The following is a 24,720-nucleotide window of genomic DNA, read 5'->3' as shown; positions in this document are numbered from 1 at the left end:
GATTCGACTCCGTTCTATACAGTCACAGATGAAGAAGACGTGCACAGCACTCAACAGGTAACTCTCGCTGGCTTCGGCGTCACTCGGGACTACTCGGGTCCTTCCGGCGTCGTTCGGTGACGTGACTGACGTCCCGAACACGGCAGAGCAGGGAAGTTTGCACACTTATGTTTAAGACGGGGGTGGACACTGCAAGCGCAGGTTCATAAACCTGAGCCGTCTCTCCGCTGGCACAGGTGTGGAGAGAAAAAATCCTGGCGCCGTGCCTGACTGGAGCTTATTTGCAACGTCAAAGGTAGCACGACTCGGGGTGGGAATCGTTTGCTTTTGTCTGGCTCTCCGATTTGACCAATCATGCTGTCTGACTGAGGTTAGGACCTCCTACGTCATTAACATAGGGACACAGAAATAAATAAATGTAGGTGAACAGAAATGTAGAAATAAATAAATGTAGGTGAACAGAAATAAATAAATACATAAATGTAGGTGAACAGAAATGTAGAAATAAATATAAAGCATTTATTTATTTATTTATGCATTTCTATATTTATTTATTTATTTATTTGTGTATTTATTTATTTATTTATGCATTTATTTCTGTATTTATTTATTTATGCATTTATTGGTGCATTTATTTATTTATTCCTGTATTTATTTATTTATTGATATGTCAGTTATGGTCCTCCATAACATACAGCATTAAAATACATTATTATTCAATGCATTCATTCATTTATTTATTTATTCATTGTTTCCTTTCCTCTTATCTTCTGAGTTACACTCCAGCTCATTAGGTGGCGGTAATACACCGACACTGTTAACACCTGCCAAAATAAGTCAACGAAGAAGAATAGCGATCTTCTCGGCAACTTCCGTTCTTATTTCATTTATTTCTTTGGTCACGGATTCATTACATTCATTGAAATGTAAAGCGTAATCCTAGGAACGGGTCCATATTGTGTCAGGTGGTCACACACCTTGGACAGAGAAGTGAGTTAGCTTAGCGCGTTAGCGGAGCTGCGGCCTTGTGACGCTACAGTATTTTGAGTTTGACAAAACAGCTCAAAGTGGCTGAGACGTCTGTTCTGTGGATGTAACTGATGAGACTCGCACGGGTTTGTTTTTGTTCTGAATAATAACCTTGGTCAGTAGACGTGACATATCTCGCCATGAACGACACATTTGCTCGCTTCTGACATTAACATCCTGCGGTTAACTAACAATAATAATGCCCCTCGCCCCGGCAAACCAGTCCCAGTTGATTCGGTCCAGCCAAAAGGACGAATATTATCAAACTTTCCTGAGGAACAACGCCAACGAAGCTTTTCAAACACTTGCTGGTAAGTTAAACATACTATAAAGCAGTTCTCTGCTTCCTTAGCTTACTGTAGCGTCGAGCTTTACACTCAAAACATATGCTAATTTTTCTGAGTTGCAAAACCTATCCGAAATATGTCATTTTATTGTGTTAAATCAATTAATACAAATAAATACTGGGACGCTTTCAATTTCTTCATCTTCATTGAGTCACTAACCTTGACGTATGAAAATGTACAGACAATGCTGTCTTTGTGCTCAAATGATTGATATGAGTAAATGAACTGTACGGTCTCCTTTAAATCAGGTGAAATAAACGCATTTTGGGTAACTGCAGAGTTGAAGAGTGTAAGCTATTAATTGCTAACAAATTGACAAACAAACACACACACACTCACCGGCCACATTATTAGGGTTGGGAATCGCACGGTACCTCACAGGAAATGTATCATAGTAAATTTGACTCAAATTGGAGAAAAATGTACCCTAAAAAATATAACATTTGATCCCAATCTAAATGGAGTAAAAACTACTCTTCCCACAGAGTGAGTAGTTTTTACTCTATTTAGTGTCCATAATGTACTCTACATGATGATAATTTACTCTATGTTGTATTAAATCAAAATAACTCTACAGTCACTTTCCTCAATGTGGTGATGTATTTTACTCTTTACTGAATAATATTTTACCGAAAATAGAATTCACTCTAGCAAGAATTATATTCTCCTCCTTATTGATTCATATTTTACTCTTCACCAAATTGTATTCTGCTCCATATACAATAGTATGATACTCTCTTTAGAATAATGGCACTCGAAATAGAAATCTATTTTGCTCAAAATATGATTATATTCAACACTATATAGTTTAATATTATCTAACTGTTTGCTTCTCAATTAAAATTGTATGTTACAGCATTAAAAAATGCACATCACTTGTCTGGAGTGACATTTGTGAAGTTTCTCTGAACTCAGTGAATCAGAAACAATTCAGCAAAGCAACTTAGCACATTTATTAATCATACAATCAAAACATGTTTGCATTACACAAACTAATGCAACAGAAAAACACATTGCAATACATCCACCATGTTGCCAGTCAATTCCAGCAGATTTGTTTCAAGAAGAACCCTGTCATACATCAGAAATCAAAATTGTGGCCTGTTCAACAACAAATAGAATCCATATATTCAAATAAAATACAAGAAACTGCATTAAAAAATGTAAAAGAAGACAATGGACCCTATTCACACAACAGCCATATTCCCTTGATGTGACGCTAAGGGTGGGAAGCTCACCGTTATTGTGCACTTTCCCATTTCACAGCTGGGAACAATGAACAGATTTGAATTATCACTACCATATGCTGTCTGTATATCAAGTGCTTTATGAAAAAAAGGTCTTTGACATCAACTACATGAGGCCTAACTTTTGTGCACACAATTTTAAAAGCATTGAAATGCTCATCAAGACTTATTGTTTGTAAGGAAAGAGTTGCCAAAAGCAACTTCCCATCTTTGACAACAAAACATGGTGGATTCTCTGAAAAACTGGCATCTCACAATGAACTCACACACGAACAACTAAACCTGGACAATACACAGTTCCATTGTGTTTGGCCCATCTCACATATAATACATTGGTGTCAACAGGTACCTGAAGCATCTCTGCCATCTCATAGCCCCATTCCATCACTTGTAAAGACAACATTTTACAAGGGCCTGTCGTCACTCTGCTGGGGTCAAATGTCTGCCACTTATATGCCATTTGTGTTTGGTGTTTCCTTGCCAATGTTTTTGTTATATTTTTTGAAGTTGTTAACTCGTTTTTTAAAGAAATATTGTTTCGCTTCATATCGCATACACCAAGTATGGAAAAGGTCTGATTTCGAAATACACATAGTAGGGGTGTCACGGTATGAAAATTTAACCTCACAGTTATTGTGACCAGAATTATCACGGTTTTCGGTATTATCGCGGTATTTTTTTAAAAGTGTGTGAATATGTTCAGAAAGCATTGATAGTCATAAAAGCTATGCATTTTTTTGAAGGCTGATATGAGACCACAAGTCGGCAAAGCGCAAATCGAGAAAAAAACGGAAAAAGTTTTTTTTTTTTTCAAAATTAGGGATTTATGTTTTTTTCAAAATTACACAAGTTGAAGTTTTGAAGAAGCCACTACATGCTTCAAATCACAGTATTGTGGGTCTTAAAACCATAAACTTTGTGTTTGAATTAAGGTTGTTTTATCGCTGTGAATCATTCCTAGTTTGGGTGTGGTGATTTTTTCAGCCAATCAGCTGACGCTAACGGAGAATACACATGGCTAATTAATATGCACGCACAGAGAGAGAGGGAGGGGTGTGTGTGTGTGTGTGTGTGTGTGTGTGTGTGTGTGTGTGTGTGTGTGTGTGTGTGTGTGTGTGTGTGTGTGTGTGTGTGTGTGTGTGTGTGTGTGTGTGTGTGTGTGTGTGTGTGTGTGTGTGTGTGTGTGTGTGTGTGTGTGTGTGTGTGTGTGTGTGTGTGTGTGTGTGTGTGTGTGTGTGTGTGTGTGTGTGTGTGTGTGTGTGTGTGAGAGAAATTAAAGCGTGATTGTCATCAAAGCTTTGTTTGACAAAGGAAGGCAAGGAAACCAGGACAATAATTGTCTGTGGCTGAACATCTTCACAAGGACAGAGAAAGCACAGAGACTGCTGGTGTGTGGACTGTTAGCATTTCAAGCTAGCGATCTTTATGCTAACATGTTAGCAGACTTCATCGTCACAAAAACAACAAACAGATGGATTAATCACCGGCTGATAGAGAGCAGGACACACACGGTAGTTGTCTGAGATGATGATGTGACACCAGCACCGCACTATATTGTTATGGGTGAGTTTTCATATACGTATATGTCCTGAGGGCTGTCGTCTCCTCCTTCGGCCATGATTCCAGCTTCGATAAAGTTTGAACATCAGGTTGTAGACTACAGAGTGCGCCTGCGCGGCAACTTCAGCAGACTTGGATTAGGGATGCACCTATCCACCTTTTTTCACTTCCGATCCGATCCCGATATCTGACTTTAGATAGCTGCCGATACTCCGATACTATTCCGATATAGATGCTCTGTTTGCTTTAATATTATTATCATTGTTTTTGTCATCATTTTGATTATAAGGCTTTAATAAACTCCTTTATACAGCCAAGTGTGATATGTACGACTTTTACAACGTTTACAGCAACTTTACAGACCCCTGGCGACACACACACACACACACACACAGTGAGCGCACACACGAACGGAGTCACAGACACACACACATAAACAGAGTCACAGAAGAGCCGTGAATCTTCAAACACTCCAAACACAACGCGATGCCGGCGTTTTAAATAAATTAATTTGCGTCTCCGTGTTAATCATTGATTTCACCGGACATTTTGGCCGGCGATATTTTATTTCGCCAGCTAAATTCACGTGACAACATATATACCGGCTAACGTGAACCCTGGCTTGGAGGAGTGTGATTTTCATTGTTTTTATGCCGCTGCCAGAACTGTTCTCCTCAGCGAGCAGGCGTTTAAAACGGTGACGGCTGGGATTACGTCGGCTGCAGGTTGCAGGTTGCTGAACTTCCTGGTTCAATCATGCTCGCCTGCTAGCTGGCTGTAAACTGTGGAGTGGATTTCCTGAACGGAGTCGTGATTCATTACTCCGCGTCTCATCGAGACACGTCTCAGTTCAGGAAACCCATTCCACTTTTTGCAGCCAGCCAACAGAGCATTCAGTGAATCACTTGTGGAGACATTTCAGCACACACACACACGGATCGGAAATTTCCGATCCAACTGTACAGATTTCCGATCCGTCAATTTAGTCTGTATCGGAACCCGATACGATACTGGATCGGATCGGCCCCATCCCTAACTTGGATACGATTAATCAAGATCAATCACGATTAATCACAATTCGTATATATGCCAAAAAAGTTCTAATTTTCTCTTTATATTGTTGTAGGAACAGAGAGATAGATAAAGTATGTGAAAATATAAATGTAAAGAACAATAAAATACTGTAAATAACTTGTAAAAACCTATACAAACCTAGTAAAAAAAATAAACTCACATTATAAGACAATATAAATAAATAGAAAAAATAAAATTCTGTAAATAACTTAAAAAAAAAAGCTATACATTGCACTGTAAATAACTCACATTATAAACAAAATATAAAGTATAGAAGTTAAATAGTTTTCTTGTGGTACTAAACCCACAGCGGGAAATTCCTCATCAGCACCTTTGAAGCACTGCTTCTACTAGTTAGCGTTCGGTTCAGCTAGCATTTCGACGCTAATGTTAGCTGCTGTCTGTGTCTCTGTTAGTTAGACAATGACTGTTAATGTTATGATTATATCATTATCTGCGCCAGTAGCGTCACTTACAACTGTGTGTCTTTCTTTCTTTTTTCTTCATCCTCTTTTTTTTATCCTCTTCTAACTTCCTGATTGATAACTCCTCTTCATTTTCCTTCAGCTTCACACGGGTTAACGTGAGGAGACGTGGGGCCCCTTTAGGGAGGTTTTCTACTGAGATGTCATTGTAAATCAACCCTTGTTGTTTAAGGGGGGCGGGGATTCAGCTGGTCACTGATGCATTTAGGCTCCGAGTGTCGGGAGCCCCCCTATCGGCTCGGGTTCCCAAGCAGTTGCCCGCCGCCTTGCCTGTTCATAAACTGCACGTCTACCCGTAGCGCGATGAAAGTGAGAGTGCGTTGATGCGTTTAAAAAAAAATTACGCTTTAATTCCACAAATTAATCATCCTGCGTTAACACGTTAATTTTGACAGCTCTTATATTTTTTTGAAATTAAGACGGTAATTTTTATAGTCAACATTTTTATCGGGGTTTACCACTATCCGTGACATCCCTAACACATAGGGTCATCCACCATGAGATGAAGCTTTAGTATCAGCCTCTTGTTTGGATACATGTTTGAATAACTAGACTACGGGGTTGCTTTCAAAGGGAGCGAGGTTCCACACCAAGGTACACTTGGGTGTACAAACTCAATAGAGCATGGTCCGTCAATTCGAAGGATTTTCTAATAGAGCAAAGTGCTTCGAGAAAGGTAATTAAATTTCAATCTAGTGCCGCATTAAAAACGGACCGTGTGGAAAGTGGTTAGGACCACGTTTTGGGTGATTTGGAGTGTTTTGGAACATAAACACCAAAACACTCCAAATCACCCAAAGCGATATTCAGCCAATAAGTCGATTCGATACGATTTGATATAGTTCAATACTCTTACATAATTTTCTGAAATATTTTAATGTCTATTTTGAGATTTTATCACACAACAATCTCTAGTGTTCACAGAGAACAAAAAACCCATTGAGATGGTTAACTGGGATTAGAAAGCCAACAGTAACTAAAGTAATGACCATTACTATCAGGGTATGAAGAAGACTCGGAACAAACAACATATCAAACATTGAAACCGATGGGCATCAGCAAGAGCACATCAACCCAGGGTGGTGTTTTTAACAATTTCAGGATCCCTCTGCACCTATTAAAGTGGTTGGTTGGTATGTTGTTCATCCTCTAAGTGAAGGCTGTGGTCTGGACTTGTGCTTCAATATTAAAGGTTTTTTGTTCTTTGTTTCCCCCATTAGGATCTAAAAGATGGCTGGACTGGAGGAAAGAGTTAGAGCTGCTATCAGACCTGGTATATTATGGATTAACTACATTATCAGGTAATTACTAACCAAACCTTTTGACTTATAGGTAAAATAGGCAGGATTCTCTTTTGTTATTTATAGTTCTCCAGCAATTAATCAATTATGACTTGATTACTAAATTAATCATCAATCATGGCCATGGGGTCAGATCCCCACTTTCTAGGATTCAAAAACTTGGAAAACTTGATACCCACTTTACTGGTTTTGGGGTCTGGTCAGACTGGCCAGATCTGAATGACCTTTGTTTCCGTGTCACTGGAGTGGGTGCGGTCTGACTCTGGGACTGTGATTGTCTCAGAGGACATTATAACTGACCCTCTCACTGCCGTTAAGGCAACAGCAACACATGGTGGTCACAGTCACCTGCTAACATCTGTAGGTGCCCGGCGAACTCTTCAACTTGCACCAACATCAACAACAAAAACACTGGACTGGACTGAAACTTCAGGGAAAACTTGCATGTCTTCCCTCTGCTGATCACTCTGTCTCACACATTCCTCAAGAACACTGCACTCAATGAGGACATTCTCATTGCCTGCATCACAATAGGGCTGAACGATATATCGTTATCGTATCGATATCGAGATATGAACATTCAAGATATTAATATCGAAAAAGTGACGATATAAACGATATATATTTTCCCCCGCGCTCGCCCTGAATGTACAGCTCCGGCAGTCGAAATAATCTCTTTTTTACGATTGCCCTTGAATGCACCACTACGGCCAGCCAATCACAAACCTTATTTCATGCTTGCTGTGGATCGACAGCTGAAGCAAACCAATGACAAACATAGGAGGGCGGGATGGAGACGGAGACTGAGACGCACACTCACACACACGACATACAGTGGGAAAATCAAAAAAAAAAGAAAGAAAAGTGACATGAGTGCGGAAGATAATGAGGCCGGTGGCGATTTTGTGCCAAAACATAAATCATCGATCATTTCGCCACAACCACGGACCTGTGGTCAAGCCGGACAACCGAACCTTACATCAGTTTAACCATCCATTTTATTACAACAAACTCCGAACTCGAGAGCCGATGTCTGCAGACGTCCTTCTTCCCCGGGCAGCATACAGGTGATGATATAGCGCAGGAGATGAGAGCTGCGTTAGCTGCTAACGGTTAGCAGACTGGGACTTGAAGGAAGACCAACAGGTTTGCGTGATGACTGATAACGCATCGAACATTAAAGCCGAGCTGCAGTAAAAAATGTGATGATGACATTTTTTTAATTTATTCTTTGGTAACTTTATGTTAATGTTGATGACTGGCAGTGAGTTCTCATCAATAAAACTGCACTTTCCATGTGGAAAATTTCCACAGTCTTTTGTATAATGTTTTTATTTATTTTTTTTATAAAAAAAAAATGTTTATGAAAAATGCTTGGTTTTCACCAAACCTGTAGTCATATCGTATCGTATCGATATCGAGATATCTGGCATGAATATCGAGATATGAAATTTTGTCCATATCGTTCAGCCCTACATCACACCTCAGAACACATCATTGAAACACTGTCAGACATCCGAAATGGCTGCCATGCCTACAAAGGAATGTACATAGCATGTCATGCAGAATAGTGGACCTCATAATGAAAGACATATTAAACAATTTTCCACCCTCAGTAAGAATGTACAAACATTCTCAGGTAGAACCATCCATGATTTAGCACTGTAATAGTAACTCTAGTACTTTCTTACACCTGGCTGCCAATACACCAGGGGCCTCATGTACAAAGACTTGCGTGGATTTCCTACTGAAACTTGGCATACGCCAAAACCCAGAAACTGTCGTACGCACTAATAAATTCAGATGTATCAAAGTGTGCGTACGCATGGATCCAAGCACGTTTCTTTTGTACATCCCAAATCAATGTGGAATTGAGCACACATGCAGAGGTGCCAAACTCCTCCCTGTCCACGCCCCATTTAAATAAGCCCTGAGATTCACCTCTTTGATCAAATAACAATGGACAATGGAAAGAAAAGTAATTTCACACAGTCTTAGCAAGAGATTCTAGTGAATGAAGTGGAGACACGCAGGGAGATTTTGTTTGGTACCCTGTCAACAGGGATATATATGACAAAAAAGACGTGTCGGAACGTGTGTGTGGGTCTGTAAATGCCGTGGGATCCGAGCAGCGCACACTAGGGCTGGGCGATATGGACCTAAAGTCATATCTCGATATATTTTGGTTGAATAACGATATACGATGTATATCTCGATATTTTTTCCGCAAAGTGAGAGCTGTGAAATGAAATGTTCAGTCAAAGCCAAATATAATAATAATAAAATGAAAACATAAGCACTGTATATCAACAGGAGTGCCTTTTATAAAATCAAAGCTCCATAAGGTGCACATTTAAATAAAAAAAATATCTTGAATAAAAATAGCCTATAAAATAGGCCAATCTTTTTCTGAAAAAAATATGTGTATATGAGAAAAGTACAATATCAAAATGTTTTAGTTTGACAACTATAAATGGCTTTTGAAAATAGTAAATAGTAAAGGACAGCATTTATATATAGAGAGAACAAAATAAAGTGCTCATTTTAAGAAAAACATTTTTAAACATCAGCTTCAGATTACCTTTTCGTTTTTGTTAACTTCTCTGAACAGTCTCAACCAGTTGCATAAGAAACAGAGCAGCAACTCAATAAACATTTCCCCCTCTTTTATTTTACTTTGATAAACAGTAGTGCTGTCACATGTGCTGCTTGACCACATATCGCTGGTCGACGCTAAATGGGTGACTTTGGGAGCCGGTTTGCAAGACTATCTGACGTCACTGTACATTTGCGGCAGTGCTTCTCGCGCACAATAGTTGCGACTGGGAAGCGCATATCTCGGGTCCATCGTTTTCATTAGCTTTTCATTAACGTGTCTTTGGCCATGTGAAAGGACACCGCTTTTGTTATTGCACACCACTTGTCTGGAGTTTTGTCGGGTTGTGGACGGCTTGCGCCTGTGGCTTCTGCAGCGCGCAGTTTCACACACTCTGCATATTGTACTTTGTGCCACGTTTTTAATTTGTGAAAAAGATTCGTATTGCTCCCATCACTGGCTGCAACGTGCTTATGGCACTCCCTACATATAGCATGGTTTTGTTGCTCGTCCGATGATTTGTATCCAAACCATCTATTTGAGTGATTGAGCCACTGCTTTTTCTTTTACTAACCCAGACGCTCTCCTCACACTCCGCAGACGTTGCTGCTTTCTCCATGTGAAGTGGAGTGTCTGTACCTGCCTCTCCCCTCTCTGTGCATGAAAGAGGGGCGGGGCGCGAGGAGCAGTGCAGAGAGCTCCGGTCAGCGGCTTGTCTGGAGCAAGGATCACAGCGCTAATTTGAACTATATTGATATACACGATAGGGTCTAATTCCATATCGCATTTAAAAAATATATCGATATATCGTCCAGCCCTAGCGCACACACAGAGATTAAAAAGTATGGATGCACCGATTAATCGGCCAGTGATCGTAATCGGCTGATTTTCACATGTTCGGCCGAAATCGGTGACCGGCCGATCAGACAGAATATTCCGATTTTAATAAGCCGATCAAAATGCACCCGCATCGCGCAGCATCAGCAACACACGTGCACGCGGCTACACGCACATGTAGTAGAGTGTAGGGCTGGGCGGTATACTGGTTCACACTGAATACGTTTTTTTTCCGTTATGATATGAATTTTTAATATACGGCCGTACCGGTGTATTTGATTACACAACATCCGCGCCGCTGCCGTCTGCTTTGTGAGTGAGCGCGCCCTCTGCATGTAAACGTTTCATTCATGTTTATATATTTGTTTCAATCACTGAACGAAGCCTGTCATATTTAAGACAAGAGTCAGGACCTTAAATCACTTGCACAAAACTCAGCATTTGTTTGTCATTTAAACCTGTGTGGAGAGAGAGAGAGAGAGAGAGAGAGAGAGATTATCTTTTTCTGGAGGAGAAAAAAACAGAAGAAAAAATACAAACATAAAAAACATTCAACTCAGGATTTGACCAAAAACTAAAACATTGTTTTCCACAGAACATAAAACACTCTTCTCTCCCCACACTTGCAAAAATTCCGTCAAGTTATTCGTTAACTTAAAGAAAGTAAAATCAGTTTTTAGTCTGGTTTTTAACATCCTCACAAACATGCGTTTTGCGTCCACATCCACGCTGTTCTCTACTCTGTTCCTCCGTGTTATGTACACGGCCATTTTTGAATGACCAACGAAAAAATTAAATAACTGGCAGTGAGTTTTTTTCCTCTTGTCATATCTGTAACCAAGAATAAAAACAGAGTGAGAGAACGTTTCATCAAACAAAGAAAAAAGCTGAACCAGAAAAAGAAACAGAGACGTTAATCTGACACAGTGTAAAAAACAGTGAAAGATGGTTTCTCTGTGTGAACAGAAAGGACATGAATCAGTGACGTTAGGGTTAATGACAGAAATAAAAGCATTTACAGCCACCGCTCCATGGAGAAGCCTCCACTGGAGGTCTCCAGCTTTCTTGGTCAGCGGTGGCTTATACAGAGTTTTCCACTCTGGCTTCTGGACAGTTGTGAGGGACAGGTGAGTCCTCCAGGGAGTGTCCACTCTGTCCCTGAGCTTACTCTGCAGTAATGCTTTTAAAACCAGGTAGTACACTGTCCTACCTGTCATGTTGTCTAAACCATAATCACTAAAAACATTCATTTTTAAATAAAAACCAGAGTCACTTTCAAAAACAGGGGTGATTTTCATATTTGGGAAGGAGTCAGTGGGATCAGGCTGAGCTGAGCCATTACAGTACTGAGTTAAAAGAGTCAGTTCAGAGTCAGTTAGCTGCCGCTTCCAGTCCTTCAGCAGGAGACCGCTCACCCTGACTGACCTGGTCCCCAGACACTGTGTCAGGGCAGCAGCATTGTCCAGGTGAGGTCCACACACCTGAACCACACGGCCCAGAGTCAGGACCCTGGCATCATAGAGTTTCTGCAGTAGGGACGGTCCCATGATGCAGCGAAAGCGTGTCCCGTGAGTCACTGGTTCATTCAGGAGCCAGAAGAGAGAGTCACATCTCCCTCGTGTCTTAGAGAAAAGTCCCCACACTTTAAAAAGCCCCTTGTAGAAGGTGGGGAAGTTTCCCAGGTTAAAACCACGTAAATCCATTAAAAACAGAGAGTCTGCCAGACCCAGTCCGCCACAACGCTCCAGTATGGCACGAGCCACTGGCCTCCAGACCAGGTCCGAGGGTCCAGTTAAGAAGCGCTGGATGTGCTGGAGCCTGAAAGCTGCTCTCCTGCTCGCCAGGTGGACTAATCCATGGCCCCCCTCTTCTTTTGGGAGAAAGAGGACACTCTGTGGAACCCAATGCAGACGATCCCAGAAGAAGTCCACCAGAACCGCTTGCACTCTGGACAGCAGCTTCTCTGGCGGGTCCAGACACATCAGCCGATGCCACAGCATGGAAGACACCAGGTTGTTTATAACGAGGACTCGACCTTTAAAGGACATCTTAGGCAGAATCCACCTCCACTTCTTAAGACGACCCTCGACCTGTTCAAGGAGTCCATCCCAGTTCTTGGAGGTAGAGGCTTCGTCTCCAAGATGAACACCCAAATACTTCAGTCCTCCCCTTCTCCACACTAAGCCCCCTGGTAAAGACAATGCATTCTCCAGCCCCTCACCCACTGCCACAGCTTCACTTTTCCCCCAGTTGATCTTTGCAGAGGAAAGCTTCTTGAAGTCAGCGGCAGTTTGGGAGATGCTGTCAACATCACCTTGAGACCTCACAAAGAAAATGACATCATCAGCATACGCTGACACTTTAAAACAGTTCTCAAAACCCGGAAAAGACAGACCAGACAAACGAGACCTGAGCTTGTGTAGAAAAGGCTCCAGAGCCAGAGAGTACAGCATTCCTGACATTGAGCAGCCCTGTCTCACACCTCTCTGAACTTTAAAAGGAGCGCTTAAACTGCCATTGACCTTCAGCACACTCTCAATGTCACTGTACAGGACCTTGATCTTAGCTATAAAACCTGAGCTGAAGCCAAAAGCCTGCAGCGTCTGCCACAGGTAAAGGTGTTCAACTCTGTCAAAAGCCTTTTCTTGATCTAGAGAAATCAGACCAAACTGTGAGCCTAATGAACTAGAGAGTTCCAAAATGTCACGAATTAGAGTGATGTTATCAGATATCAGCCTGCCGGGCACACAGTAGGTCTGGTCTACACCGATGACCTGCTCCATCACCTTCCTGAGCCTCATGGCCAGCACCTTGGACAGCAGCTTGTAGTCGGTGCACAGTAGAGACACTGGACGCCAGTTCTTGAGAGCTTGAAGGTCTCCTTTCTTTGGGAGGAGGGTGAGGACAGCCCTCCTGCAGCTCAGCGGTAGTCGTCCCTTATACAGACTGTCCTGTAGGACACACAGAAGATCCTCCCCAATGACTGCCCAGAAGGTCTTGTAGAACTCTGCAGGGAGGCCGTCTATGCCGGGAGCTTTCCCACTCTGCAGAGTCTGTAGCGCCTCCTGCAGCTCCTGGGCAGAAAGTTGTGCGTCCAGACCGTCTCTGTGGTCCTCTGTGACCTTTGGCAGTCCTTCAAAGAAAGACAGCGCCACCTCCGGTTCCTCCTGAAATTCTGTGGAGTACAGTTCCTGATAAAAACTGACAGCACACTGCCGAATGTCAGCGTCCTCCTGAAGTATCTGTCCGTCCTCAGACCTCAGTGAGTGCATCAGTCTTTTTTGGCCACTCTTGCGTTCCAGCCCAAAGAAAAAATGAGTGGGAGCATCCATCTCCATGACTCTCTGGAAGCATGACCGGACCAGAGCACCATGTGCATGAAAACCCAGCAGGTCTGACAGAGCTGAGCGTTTGGCTTTGAGAACTTTAATTTGTTCTCGATCTCCTGTGGAATCTGCTAGACTTTGCAGTTGAACCACTTCTCTCTTCAGATCTCTCATGTCTCTCGTCACATTGAGAGTGTACTGCAAACAAAGCTGTTTAATCTGGACCTTCCCTATGTCCCACCACTGCTGTAACGAGCTGTACTCGCATTTAGTTTGTTTAAAATAAAACCAAAAATAACTGAATACATTCTTAAAACCAGTGTCTGACAGCAGTGTGGTGTTAAAATGCCAATAAGCACTTTTACATCTGATCTTCTTTATAAAAACCACACAGTGTACAAGAGAGTGATCAGACAAACCCACAGGACAAATAAAACAGGTCTTAAAAACATTAGCATGGTGCTCATAACAATAAAAACGATCAAGCCTGGCCAAAGACAACAGGTTATCCCTGCAGTGAGTCCAGGTGAACTGACGCTGTTTTTTGTGGATCCATCTCCACACGTCACACAGCTCAAAGGTTTCTACTATTGTTGCTAAACATTTCTTGGAAGCAGCATTGGGTTCTGGGTGATTCCTGTCTAGCACAGGATTTACAGTGCAATTAAAATCACCTCCTAAAAACAGATAAGTGTCACTAGAACAGTCTAAAAGCGCTTCTTTTAAAGTGTCTAAAAACACCAGTCTGTCTAAAGCTACAACAGGAGCATATACATTCATAAAAATCATTTTAGTTCTCTCGAACTCTGCTGTTATTTTTAAAAACCGTCCTGGAACAATCTCGTCGACAGTGTATGACGAGGGTGTGAATTCTCTGGAGAAGAGAATTGCGACCCCCCCACTGTTACTGTCTTTGTGGCTTAAAACCACCTCCCCAGTCCACTCCCTTCTCCAGTCACACTCATTTTCTGAGGTGCTGTGTGTCTCCTGGAGAAAAATTACATCCAGCTGCTTCGTTCGAATGAGAGTGAAGAGTGAAGCCCTCTTCACATCTTGACGTGCACCATTAATATTTAAAGAGCCCAGCTTCAACTCACACATGTTAATATAAAAGCTGCATCCAAACAAAAACACACTTAACAAGCTAAAGAAAGAAAGAATAAAACCACTCATTCAGGACTCTCTTTCTCTAACTGGTTCCGAACTTTGCATAAAATCTTTTTCAGCCTAAACATTTCGGTGTCCATAAAAGTGGGCTGACCAAGGTCTCCTTTATTTCTCATCAGAGTCCTCAAAGACTGACTGAGGAGACGCAGATCAGGGAAGTGATCCTCAACGTTCACTCCCTTCATTCCCTTTGTCTTAGTTAAAAAACTCCTGACATGTGAGAAGGTGTACTCACTGTGCACCTCCCTGTCCTCCTCATCACCCTGTGTGCTCTGAATGTCCTCCTCATCACCCAGTGTGTCTTCTTGTGTGTCGTTTTGTGTGTCACCCAGTGTGTCACCCAGTGTGTCACCCAGTGTGTCACCCAGTGTGTCACTCAGTGTGTCACCCAGTGTGTCACCCAGTGTGTCACCCAGTGTGTCACCCAGTGTGTCACCCAGTGTGTCACCCAGTGTGTCACCCAGTGTGTCACCCAGTGTGTCACCCAGTGTGTCACCCAGTGTGTCACCCAGTGTGTCACCCAGTGTGTCACCCAGTGTGTCACCCAGTGTGTCACCCAGTGTGTCACCCAGTGTGTCTTCTTGTGCACCGTCCTCTGACCCCTCAGTGGACACCTGTGTGTGTTCCTTTAACATTTTCTTGTTTTTTTGTGACGTTTATTTTCGGTTCCACATTTTTCCTTTTAATAGAGCATTTGGGAGATTCTCCCATAGAATCGTCGTGTCTGTGTCTGTGGTGTGTGTGGCTGTGGTGCGTGTGTCTGTGGTGCGTGTGTCTGTTGTGCGTGTGTGTGTGGTGCGTGTGTGTGTGTCTGTGGTGCGTGTGTCTCAGGTGTTGCGCTGGGACCGTCGGCTCCGACAGGTGTCTCCGCCGCAGCGGCAGCAGCAGCAGCGTCAGGCCGGCTGACAGCTGCTCTACCCGGGCATGAGCGGACCATGTGTCCCTCTGCCCCGCAACCAAAGCACCTGAGGGAGTCCGACATAACGTGCACAGTATAATCGAAATCATCCACTCGGAATTTCAGGGCCAAATTCCTTCAGGATCATAAACACCTGTCTCCTGAAAGACACGACGTGCTTCAGGAGAGCAGATTTGCACCCGAGCGGAATCATTTTGATGGCAGACACGAGTTTCCCGTGCCGCGACAGTTCCTTCACCAGAGCTTCGTTGCTCAGAAACGGAGGTGCGTTCGAAATAATAATTTTTTTGGCAGGAGTAACCAGAGGTAACGCCTGCACCAGTGATCCTGCGACCACCACACCACTCTCTACAATAACACTCACTTTGTCAGTGCTGTCCAAAAAGATAACAACAGCACTGTTCATCCTGGACGCAGATTTGACCCTTTCATAGCCAACAACTGCGCCCACGGCGAGGCTACACGCCTCCACTGACACGCCGACACCCGGACACAGTCTAACGGCGTGTCGGCGTGTCAGCTTCTCCAACCCGGAGACTCCAGGTGCTGCCATTGTCTGCAGGGCTGCAGAGCCGGCAGACACCGGCAAACACAAATAACTCTACAACTATAAACAATAACAAATCAAAATCACTGGTTATAAAAGAAAAATTAACTATCAACAAAAAACCACCAACCAGCAAAAAAGAAGATGATAGAATTTGTTAGAAAAAGTTAGTAAATCACTCACCACACTCTCAGCCACGCTCACTCCCAACATTCAGAGAGAGAGAGAGAGAGAGAACTACACATACAGGTAGTGATTCGTTTTTGTATTTTTAGTTGTATATTGGATGTGAACAACATGGTTCCATAACACTGCACTTTTAAGATGTGTGTGAATATGCCACAGCATTATTTAGTTATATTTTATAGTGGCAATCTGTTCAAAAAGTCACACTTCAAGTTATTATGTTCCATGGTAGCATGTTCAAATGTATCATGACAATTGTTTTTGTATTTTTATATATACTTCTATTTTATAGTGATTCGTTTTTGTATTTTTAGTTGGATATTGGTTGTTAACTGATTGTATTTCCATGTTAAAATGTTCTATTAAGGAGAAAAGATGCAAAAATATATATCTTTCTGTATGCTGAAAAGTGGTTTAAAAAATTTAAATCGGAATCGGCTAAAATCGGTATCGGCAGGTCAAACTTCTTGAAAAATCGGTAATCGGAATCGGGCCCCAAAAATGGCAATCGGTGCATCCCTAATCATCAGTGCCTCGATGTCCGGGACTGAAGACAGTGATAAAGTGCAGCATGTCAGTCTCCTCTCCTCAATGAATCCACACAGCAGCTCGTTAATACATCGATAATACGTTTGAAAATAAATGTTAATGAGCGACGAATAAACAACTAAAACCTGCTTTGTGATAATATTTTTAAAAATGTAAACGAAACCCCCTCATTGTCTTCATCTATTCACATTTTATGAGAAATTACTGATTCCCAGGGAGGCTGTTTGTCTTATCGTCACTATCTCTATCACTTACTGCTTGTCCTTTCGTTGTTTTTACTGCACGTCCCGGTACAATTTAGCACCATAGAGAAAAAAACCCAGTAATTTGCAGATCCTCACTCACTCTCCACTGTGGTAACGGAAGCGAGGTAGCAATGCTGCGAGACTTGGAGCCGGAAGTGAGCGGAGCATTCTGGGAGTTGTTGTCGTTTGTGTACATGAGCAATAAATACATTTTTCTGAATTTCTCAGCCAAGAAGGCACTTTCTTCAAATATTATTTCACTCCATTTCTACTCCATAGATGACCCTTTTTTAATAGACATTCAACTTCCCAGCGGTGAAATATCTCTTTAATATGCACATGACGTGAGGCAGTAGCAGCTACTACTGCTGCTGCTGCAGTGAGTGCGAGTTAGCTAGCTAACTGAGAGTTAGCACATCATCAGCTCATTTGGGGCAGTTCAGAGAGGCAGCAGACACTTAGGGTCATGGCTTTTCTTCTACACATCCTCTGCATACAGACCCCTTTCACTGCTGCACAGAAACTTTAGAATCAGTCAAGTGCAGACAAAACTACACAATCAGCTATTTTTCCAGTGATCCTGCCTACTGTAGCTTTAATTTGAGACATTTTTTTGACTGTTCTTTCTATTTATAATCACCTTTGTATTTAAAACATCCTGCTCACCAGGTAACCAAACATTAGGGGAAGAGTACGTCAGCATTATCCAGGTGGATCCCTCTAAGTGGAAGATACCCTCTCTGGCCAGAGGTGACCTCTTTGTCCTCTGCCATGCTTTCTTGCCTTATCTCCTGGACAAGTTCCTGGTGTGTCTGGAGAACGAGCTTGAAGGTGAGCAGGAGAGCTTCACTGTGAGGCGGCGGCGGCAGGCAGCATCTGGGACATGGAGCCTGGAGTCCTGGCTGAGGAAGTGGATGCAGAGGGCAGTGGGGCTGCTGTCGGAGTCTCAGAGGAGAGCGTGTCTGCCAGCCATCTTTGTCCTACATCAGGGTCTGAGCCTCCTGCACAGATTCCATGTGGCCGTGTTCTACATCAGAGGCTCCTTCTATCACCTATCTAAGAGGATGGCTGGTATAAGCTATGTAGGTCATTGTTTTTACATTTTAAATATATTACTCATTAAAAAGATTATAAAAGTTATATTTATTTTGTATAAGTAGCTCCAGCCTAGGAGTGATGGAACTACTTTAGCATTCAAACTTGACTCAAGTGAATATTTGCAAAAAAGTATTAAAGCTGATTCTCCTTGATATTCTGACAGGGCCCTGAGACTGAGTAATAATAACTGAGTAATTATTATTTTATTGGTTATACTTTTCAGTAAAATGCATGGATGGTGTCCTCAGTGGAGATGTTTTTCACTCTGAGCTACAAATAAACTAAAGCACATTTACCAAACACTTTAAAACATTTGATCTTCATAATTAGCTTCAAAATGATGTCTTCTGCCTCTTTGAAAGTGATTGGAATTCACACAATAATTGTGCAGCATCAGGAGTAGTTAGAGGTTCAGTGGTTTTGCTCAAGGTGACTCCAACACTCTCTGGTCACCACTTAACCTCTGAGCCATGCTGACCTCATTATATCTGCACAAAAAACTATTGCTGTTGATAAAGAACTTTAGATCATATGGAGATCAAGTTAAACCACCATGTTATATATACTATACGATGAAAAATTATCTGGTCACTATCAGATTTGTTGTTGTAGCAATGCTATTATGACCATAGATTATAATTATTTCTCGATCACTTCATTGGAACACATCCTGAAAAATGGGAAACGTGTGAGAAGCTTCAGCCCAACATCCCTGGCTCTCTTAAACCTGGGGTGGAATCTAATGAATGTTACTGGTAATATCTACTATTCAAGTTGACAAACATCTGCTGCGACAAAATTCCATTACATCAGGTTTATTCAAGACGTGCTTCAGCATTACAAAAAACACACGGTGTATCAGGTAAAGTCATGGACAGTTAGCAGTTATATAAGCCCAACCTTTAGTCACATTCCAATCCCAATACTAATGAACACAGTATTTGGCAGACATAATAACAACAAAGGTGGTGACCCCTTGAGACTTTTGCACAGTACTGTAATTAATATTTTTTGTGTTTGTAGCTGCACATGATGGGCCTGGACAGAAGTGACAAGACCATCAGGAACAGTTACAGGCTGCTGGGCACAGTGTCCCTCTTTCAGCTGGTCATCACTGTCAGTCTCCAGCTCAACAACCTGAGACAGAGACAAAGAGCCAGAAAGGAGTGGAAGCGATACAGGAAGCTCAGGTACTGAACCCGCTGTCTGTGTACGCTTCATGTGTCAGACTGTTTGACTGATGCAACCAGGGTGTCTGTGCATCCTTAAAAAGTCTTACATTCATGTATCTAAAATGAAGACCTTAAAATGTCAAATTCATTAAAAATGTTATATGCTGGTCTTAAATACATTACTCAAAGGTCTTACATTTTTCTATTTAATGTTTTTTTTTTCCGGACTAGTAGATGTACTTGGCCGGAAACATGCAGTTAAACTGCACTTCTATGTATACAGCCATTGAACCAGACAGCACTGAGTATCACAACAGACAAACGAAGAAAACTTGAATGAGTCTCATTGAATGACAGTGTTTTCTAGCTTAAATTTCATTCAACATGGAATTGAAGGTCTTAAAAATGATTCAATTTGACTTGCTGAAACCTGCAGATACCCTGGGCAACTGACTGGTATGTTTATGTAAATATTCATTGTTGGAGTGACAGGGTCCAAAACACAGACCCCGTTCAGACTAACGGTGATGGTCTGACACCGGGCAGAATCGCTGGATCAAATATTGGAAAGAGGGAAATGTAAAATCCAATCCAAGCAGAACAATTATGTTTCTATGTTTTTAAAATGGTGGTTATGGCTCGGTGGTCAACTCAAACCACTTGGTAGTTTGAGTGATGTTGGTATCAGAATATTCTAAAGAGTATTATGTTGGACCTGATATTAAAGCTCACATAGAGTGGTCCTGTTGCACATATATCTTAGTTATGGAGGTCTACTTACATATATTAACTTGTTTTTATGGTCAAAAACCTCCTTGTTGCTGTAGACGAGCCGATAGAAATTCTCTCGTTTCTAAAGCTGTCCTCAGCCACGATATTTCAGCCTGAAATCACACACCCAGAAGAGTGTGTTGTGATTGGCCAATGCCCGGAAGTGACATAATCAGCACCCCCGCTCTCAGAAGCGTAGCTCCCCCTTCTGGAACGGTGGATGCACTGCTACTCATTATCAAAACATTGTTTTAACAATGTTTAAAAAAAGCTTCTTCACGACCCCCCGCCGCAGTCCCTTTTATGACTTTGACCCGGAGTCAGACCCAGAGTCAAAAGACACTGTCGCTCGCGAAACACCTCCACAACGTACGTTATTCTTCTTCTGCGGTTCAATGTACGCAACCGGATGTGCCCGGACTAGTGCCCTGAGCAGGACGATTTGCTGTTCCGGAGAACTGCTGTTTACGTAACCAGACCGGGTTTATTCAGAGATCTCTCTGAGCCCGAGATTAAAATAAAACACGGCATTCTCAGCAGTGGCTGAACTGTTTGTTTTCAAAACTTCAGGGCTTCGTAAACAAGGTAATGGCGCAGATACACACTAAAAACAGCGTTAATTGGAACTTCCGGTCTAGGTCCGCTTTAACTTTTGTCTTAAGTGACAAAAGTGACAAGTGCACAGCTGCATCACTGTGTGGGCCGGGAACTGCAGTGTCGTATACAGCTCATAAGTTTACATACCCTGGCAGAATTTATGAATTATGTGCCATTTTTCAGAAAATATGAATGATAACACAAAAACTTTTCTTTCACTCATAGTTAGTGGTTGGCTGAAGCCATTTATTGTCGACTGTGTTTACTCTATTTAAATCATAATTACCCATAATGACCCTGACATGCACACAATTTGACACAAACGGAATTGAATGACTATTAGTAGTTATGACTATTATTATTATTATATCTGTGGGTGTGTATAAAAGGTCGATGAGTTTTTGGACTCCTGACAGACCCGTGCATCTTTCATCCAGTGCTGTACTGACATTTTTTTGGATTCCAAGTCATGGGGAAAGCAAAAGAATTGTCAAAGGATCTGCAGGTAGTTGAGCTCTATAAAACAGGAAAGGGATATAATAAAATATCAAAGGAACTGAGAATGCCAATCAGCAGTGTTCAAACTCTAGTTAAGAAGTGGAAAATGAGGGGTTCTGTTGAAACCAAACCAAGGTCACGTAGACCAAATACATTTTCAACCACAAATGCCAGGAACATTGTTCGGGATGCAAATAAAAACCCACTCATAACTTCAGGTAAAATAGAGGAATCTCTGATAAAATGTCGGGTGGCTGTATCAAGATGCACAATAAGGACACACTTGCACAAAGATGGGCTGCATGGTCAAGTTGCCACAAGAAATCCATTACTACACAAATGCCACAAAAGTATTCCACTTACAATACACCAAAAAGCACAAGCTTCAAACCTTCTGGCACAAAGTCATTTGGAATGATGAGACCAAAATTTTTTATTTTTATCGTTTGATCAGGGTCATGGATAGTTTGTGTTGTAATTATGATTTAAAAGGAGTAAACACAGTCATTTGACAATAAATGGCTTCAGCCAACCACTAACCATGAGTGAAAGCACATGGTTAGCACAAACGAGAAAAAATAGGAAAAAGTTTTTTTTTTTCAAAAGTAGGGATTTCCGTTTTTTAAAATTACTTTAAGTTTGTAAGAAGCCCCTACATGCTTCAAATCACAGTGTTGTGGGTCTTAAAACCATAAACTTTCTATTTGAATTAAGGTTGTTTGATCGCTGTGAATCATTCCTAGTTTGGGTGTGGCAATCTCAAATTCCAGAGCTTTTGTTGCTTTTTCGGGCCAATCAGCTGATGGAGAGTACTGCTAGAGGGGGGGGGAGAGTGTGTGGAACTTTCTAACAGTTATTGAAGCGCGTGTGTGTGTGTGTGTTTACACTTTCTGTAAATCATATAAACTGCATTTCACGTCTCAATTATCACTGTGCTTGTCTCATATATGATATATTTAACTGAAATTTCTTTTCCAAACAACCAATGATTTATAAAGGAAAATCATGAAAATTTACAGGGGTGCCCAAACTTTTGCATACCACTGTATGACTACACAAGTGTAAGGACAAGAAATGATAACAGAATAAGCCACCCCCCCCCCTATATTTTTTTTAGGTTATTTAATTTCAAATCTTAAGAGGTTATTATGTCCAGTTTTTTCATGTATTGTATGTGTATTGTTCTGTGTAGCAGTGTAGCTCACAACTATATTATCTGTGCTCATACAGAGCAGGGTGTGGTTTCACTGACAGCTTAGACCGGGAGGGGGTTGTGCTATGTAAATGTGATACGTATCCGCCTCACCCGAAAAGTGATCACAGTTGTGAGTGATACAAACCACCAATCGTAATTCCCCCCGAAAAAAAAAGAAAACTCTGTACTCTGAACCCCTGTGACCCACAAAAATTACTTTTCACTACTATGCCACTTGCACACTTATCTCAAACAGAACACTTCTGCTGCTACTACTGACTGTCTGTTCACTATTACAACTCCGAACTTATACATAAAAACGTTTTCCTGCTACTTCTTACATTTGTGTCCAGCCATGGCAAAAGGGTTCACAAGTCTACTTTGGGACATTTGGAGTTATTTACATATCCTGAAAGTGTGACTTCTAAGCTTTCCAACAATGTCAAACACCTGTCCATCTGATCATTTTTGAAGAAGATGTGGCCATTTGAATGTAGGCACTCCTCAAACTGCTTTAGGGAGAAATTCAGCCTGACCTTCTTGAGCAGCCAGGCCAATAGCTGCTCATTTGCATCACATTAACATGGTCACAACCCCCCACCCAGTCTAGCTGTCAGTGACATCTGATGTCTGTTAGCCCACAGGACAGAAACAGTGTAGCAGTTTGAAAACAAAGGAATGAATGTAGTTCATGTCAATGTAGTGTTATTTGCTGTAAGTACTTCAGTGGACTGATAAGAATCAGAATTTACTTTATTGATCCCCAGAGGGAAATCCTTCTGTTACAAAAAGCACTTGAATAAAAATGAGAAACAAGAAAGGTGAAAGATAGATACATACTTCAAATATCAAATAAAATATATCTAAGTGTGTGAAGGAGAGTTCAATATTTTCCAGACCATGGACTATATTATCATCTTCAATACCAGTTCCTCCCCCACAATGTGGCTGTACCTACCCACTCTGTCCATCACAGTTGATATGCAGGCTAAATGGTGACATCACAAGCGCACCCTCTTCTGCTTACTCTTCTGTGCTGTAACCTTTGGTGCTGGGCATGTGAAGTATTTTGTCTCATCAGAACAGAAAGGCCTGATTTTTTCAAAAAGATACGTCTGCCTGTCCATGGTCAGTCCAGGTGGGGCCAGGACGGGAAGACTGTCAACAGGGGGCAGAACTCCTGGGTTGCGCAGTAGCTGAAGCTCTGCATCACTGTGAGTTTGAGCAAGCACCACACCTGGTCTGTTGGCATCAAAGCTGTGACAGAATAGAAGCACACAACAGGATATTTTAAACATGGCTCACTGTTCACATGGAACACTATCATGTCCATTCGTGATTTTTTTATTCATAAAATGCAGAATTTTGAATATAAATACCTAAAGTGCTGATAACTCTTGATCTGTGGGAGCTTTCGAAAGTAGGGACTCAGATGTGTCTGCCAGTCGATGGTCTTTACTATCACTCTGCCATCTGCCGTTCCAACAAGCTGCGGAATATTGAGGTGACTTTCAGGAGAGCTGTGTTCCACTACCTGAGAATGACAGAGTTGACAGCAAGAACCACAATGAAAATAATTATTTTACTTTTCCCCAAAAAAAATCACATTTTACAGATTACATATTGCAGTCTATATAAGCATTTGGCTATTGTATAGAAATCAATTTATACACATACCAAGAGCCTTAGCCGACCTCATGTATAGACAACACACTGAGGCCTTGGACACATGGGTTGGCAGCAACTTCAAATGCCAATCCTTATGCCCAGGATTCTGAAAAAAAATAAAAAAATACTTGTTTCAGATCATGGTTCATGTTAACAGGCACTTTATCTCTGAATCAGTATAGATTGATCTGTAGTATTGCTTGCATTATGTGTGAATGCCACACCTTTATGTGCATGAATTGCACGTGTAATTAACACGTTCATCACACATTGTGTTAATCATGTGTGATTCATGCATGCAAAGGT

General features: G+C 41.7%; 1 protein-coding gene across 1 annotated transcript in view; it reads left to right on the top strand.

The window, feature by feature from the left end:
* The first annotated feature begins 961 nt into the window (after positions 1-961).
* LOC310928148 (peroxisome biogenesis factor 10-like) overlaps positions 962-24,720 on the top strand; it is a 47,209-nt gene continuing 23,450 nt past the window's right edge. The window contains exons 1-4 of the mRNA XM_083890636.1: positions 962-1,340; positions 6,963-7,043; positions 18,085-18,497; positions 19,537-19,703. Of these exons, the coding sequence (XP_083746762.1) occupies positions 1,229-1,340; positions 6,963-7,043; positions 18,085-18,497; positions 19,537-19,703 (773 nt within the window). The 5' untranslated portion in view covers positions 962-1,228. The remainder of the gene's footprint in view (positions 1,341-6,962; positions 7,044-18,084; positions 18,498-19,536; positions 19,704-24,720) is intronic.

The sequence above is a fragment of the Microchirus variegatus genome, assembly GCF_963457635.1.
Source record: "Microchirus variegatus genome assembly, chromosome: 6".
Lineage (NCBI taxonomy): Eukaryota > Metazoa > Chordata > Actinopteri > Pleuronectiformes > Soleidae > Microchirus > Microchirus variegatus.
This window is presented reverse-complemented; position numbering and strand designations above follow the sequence as displayed.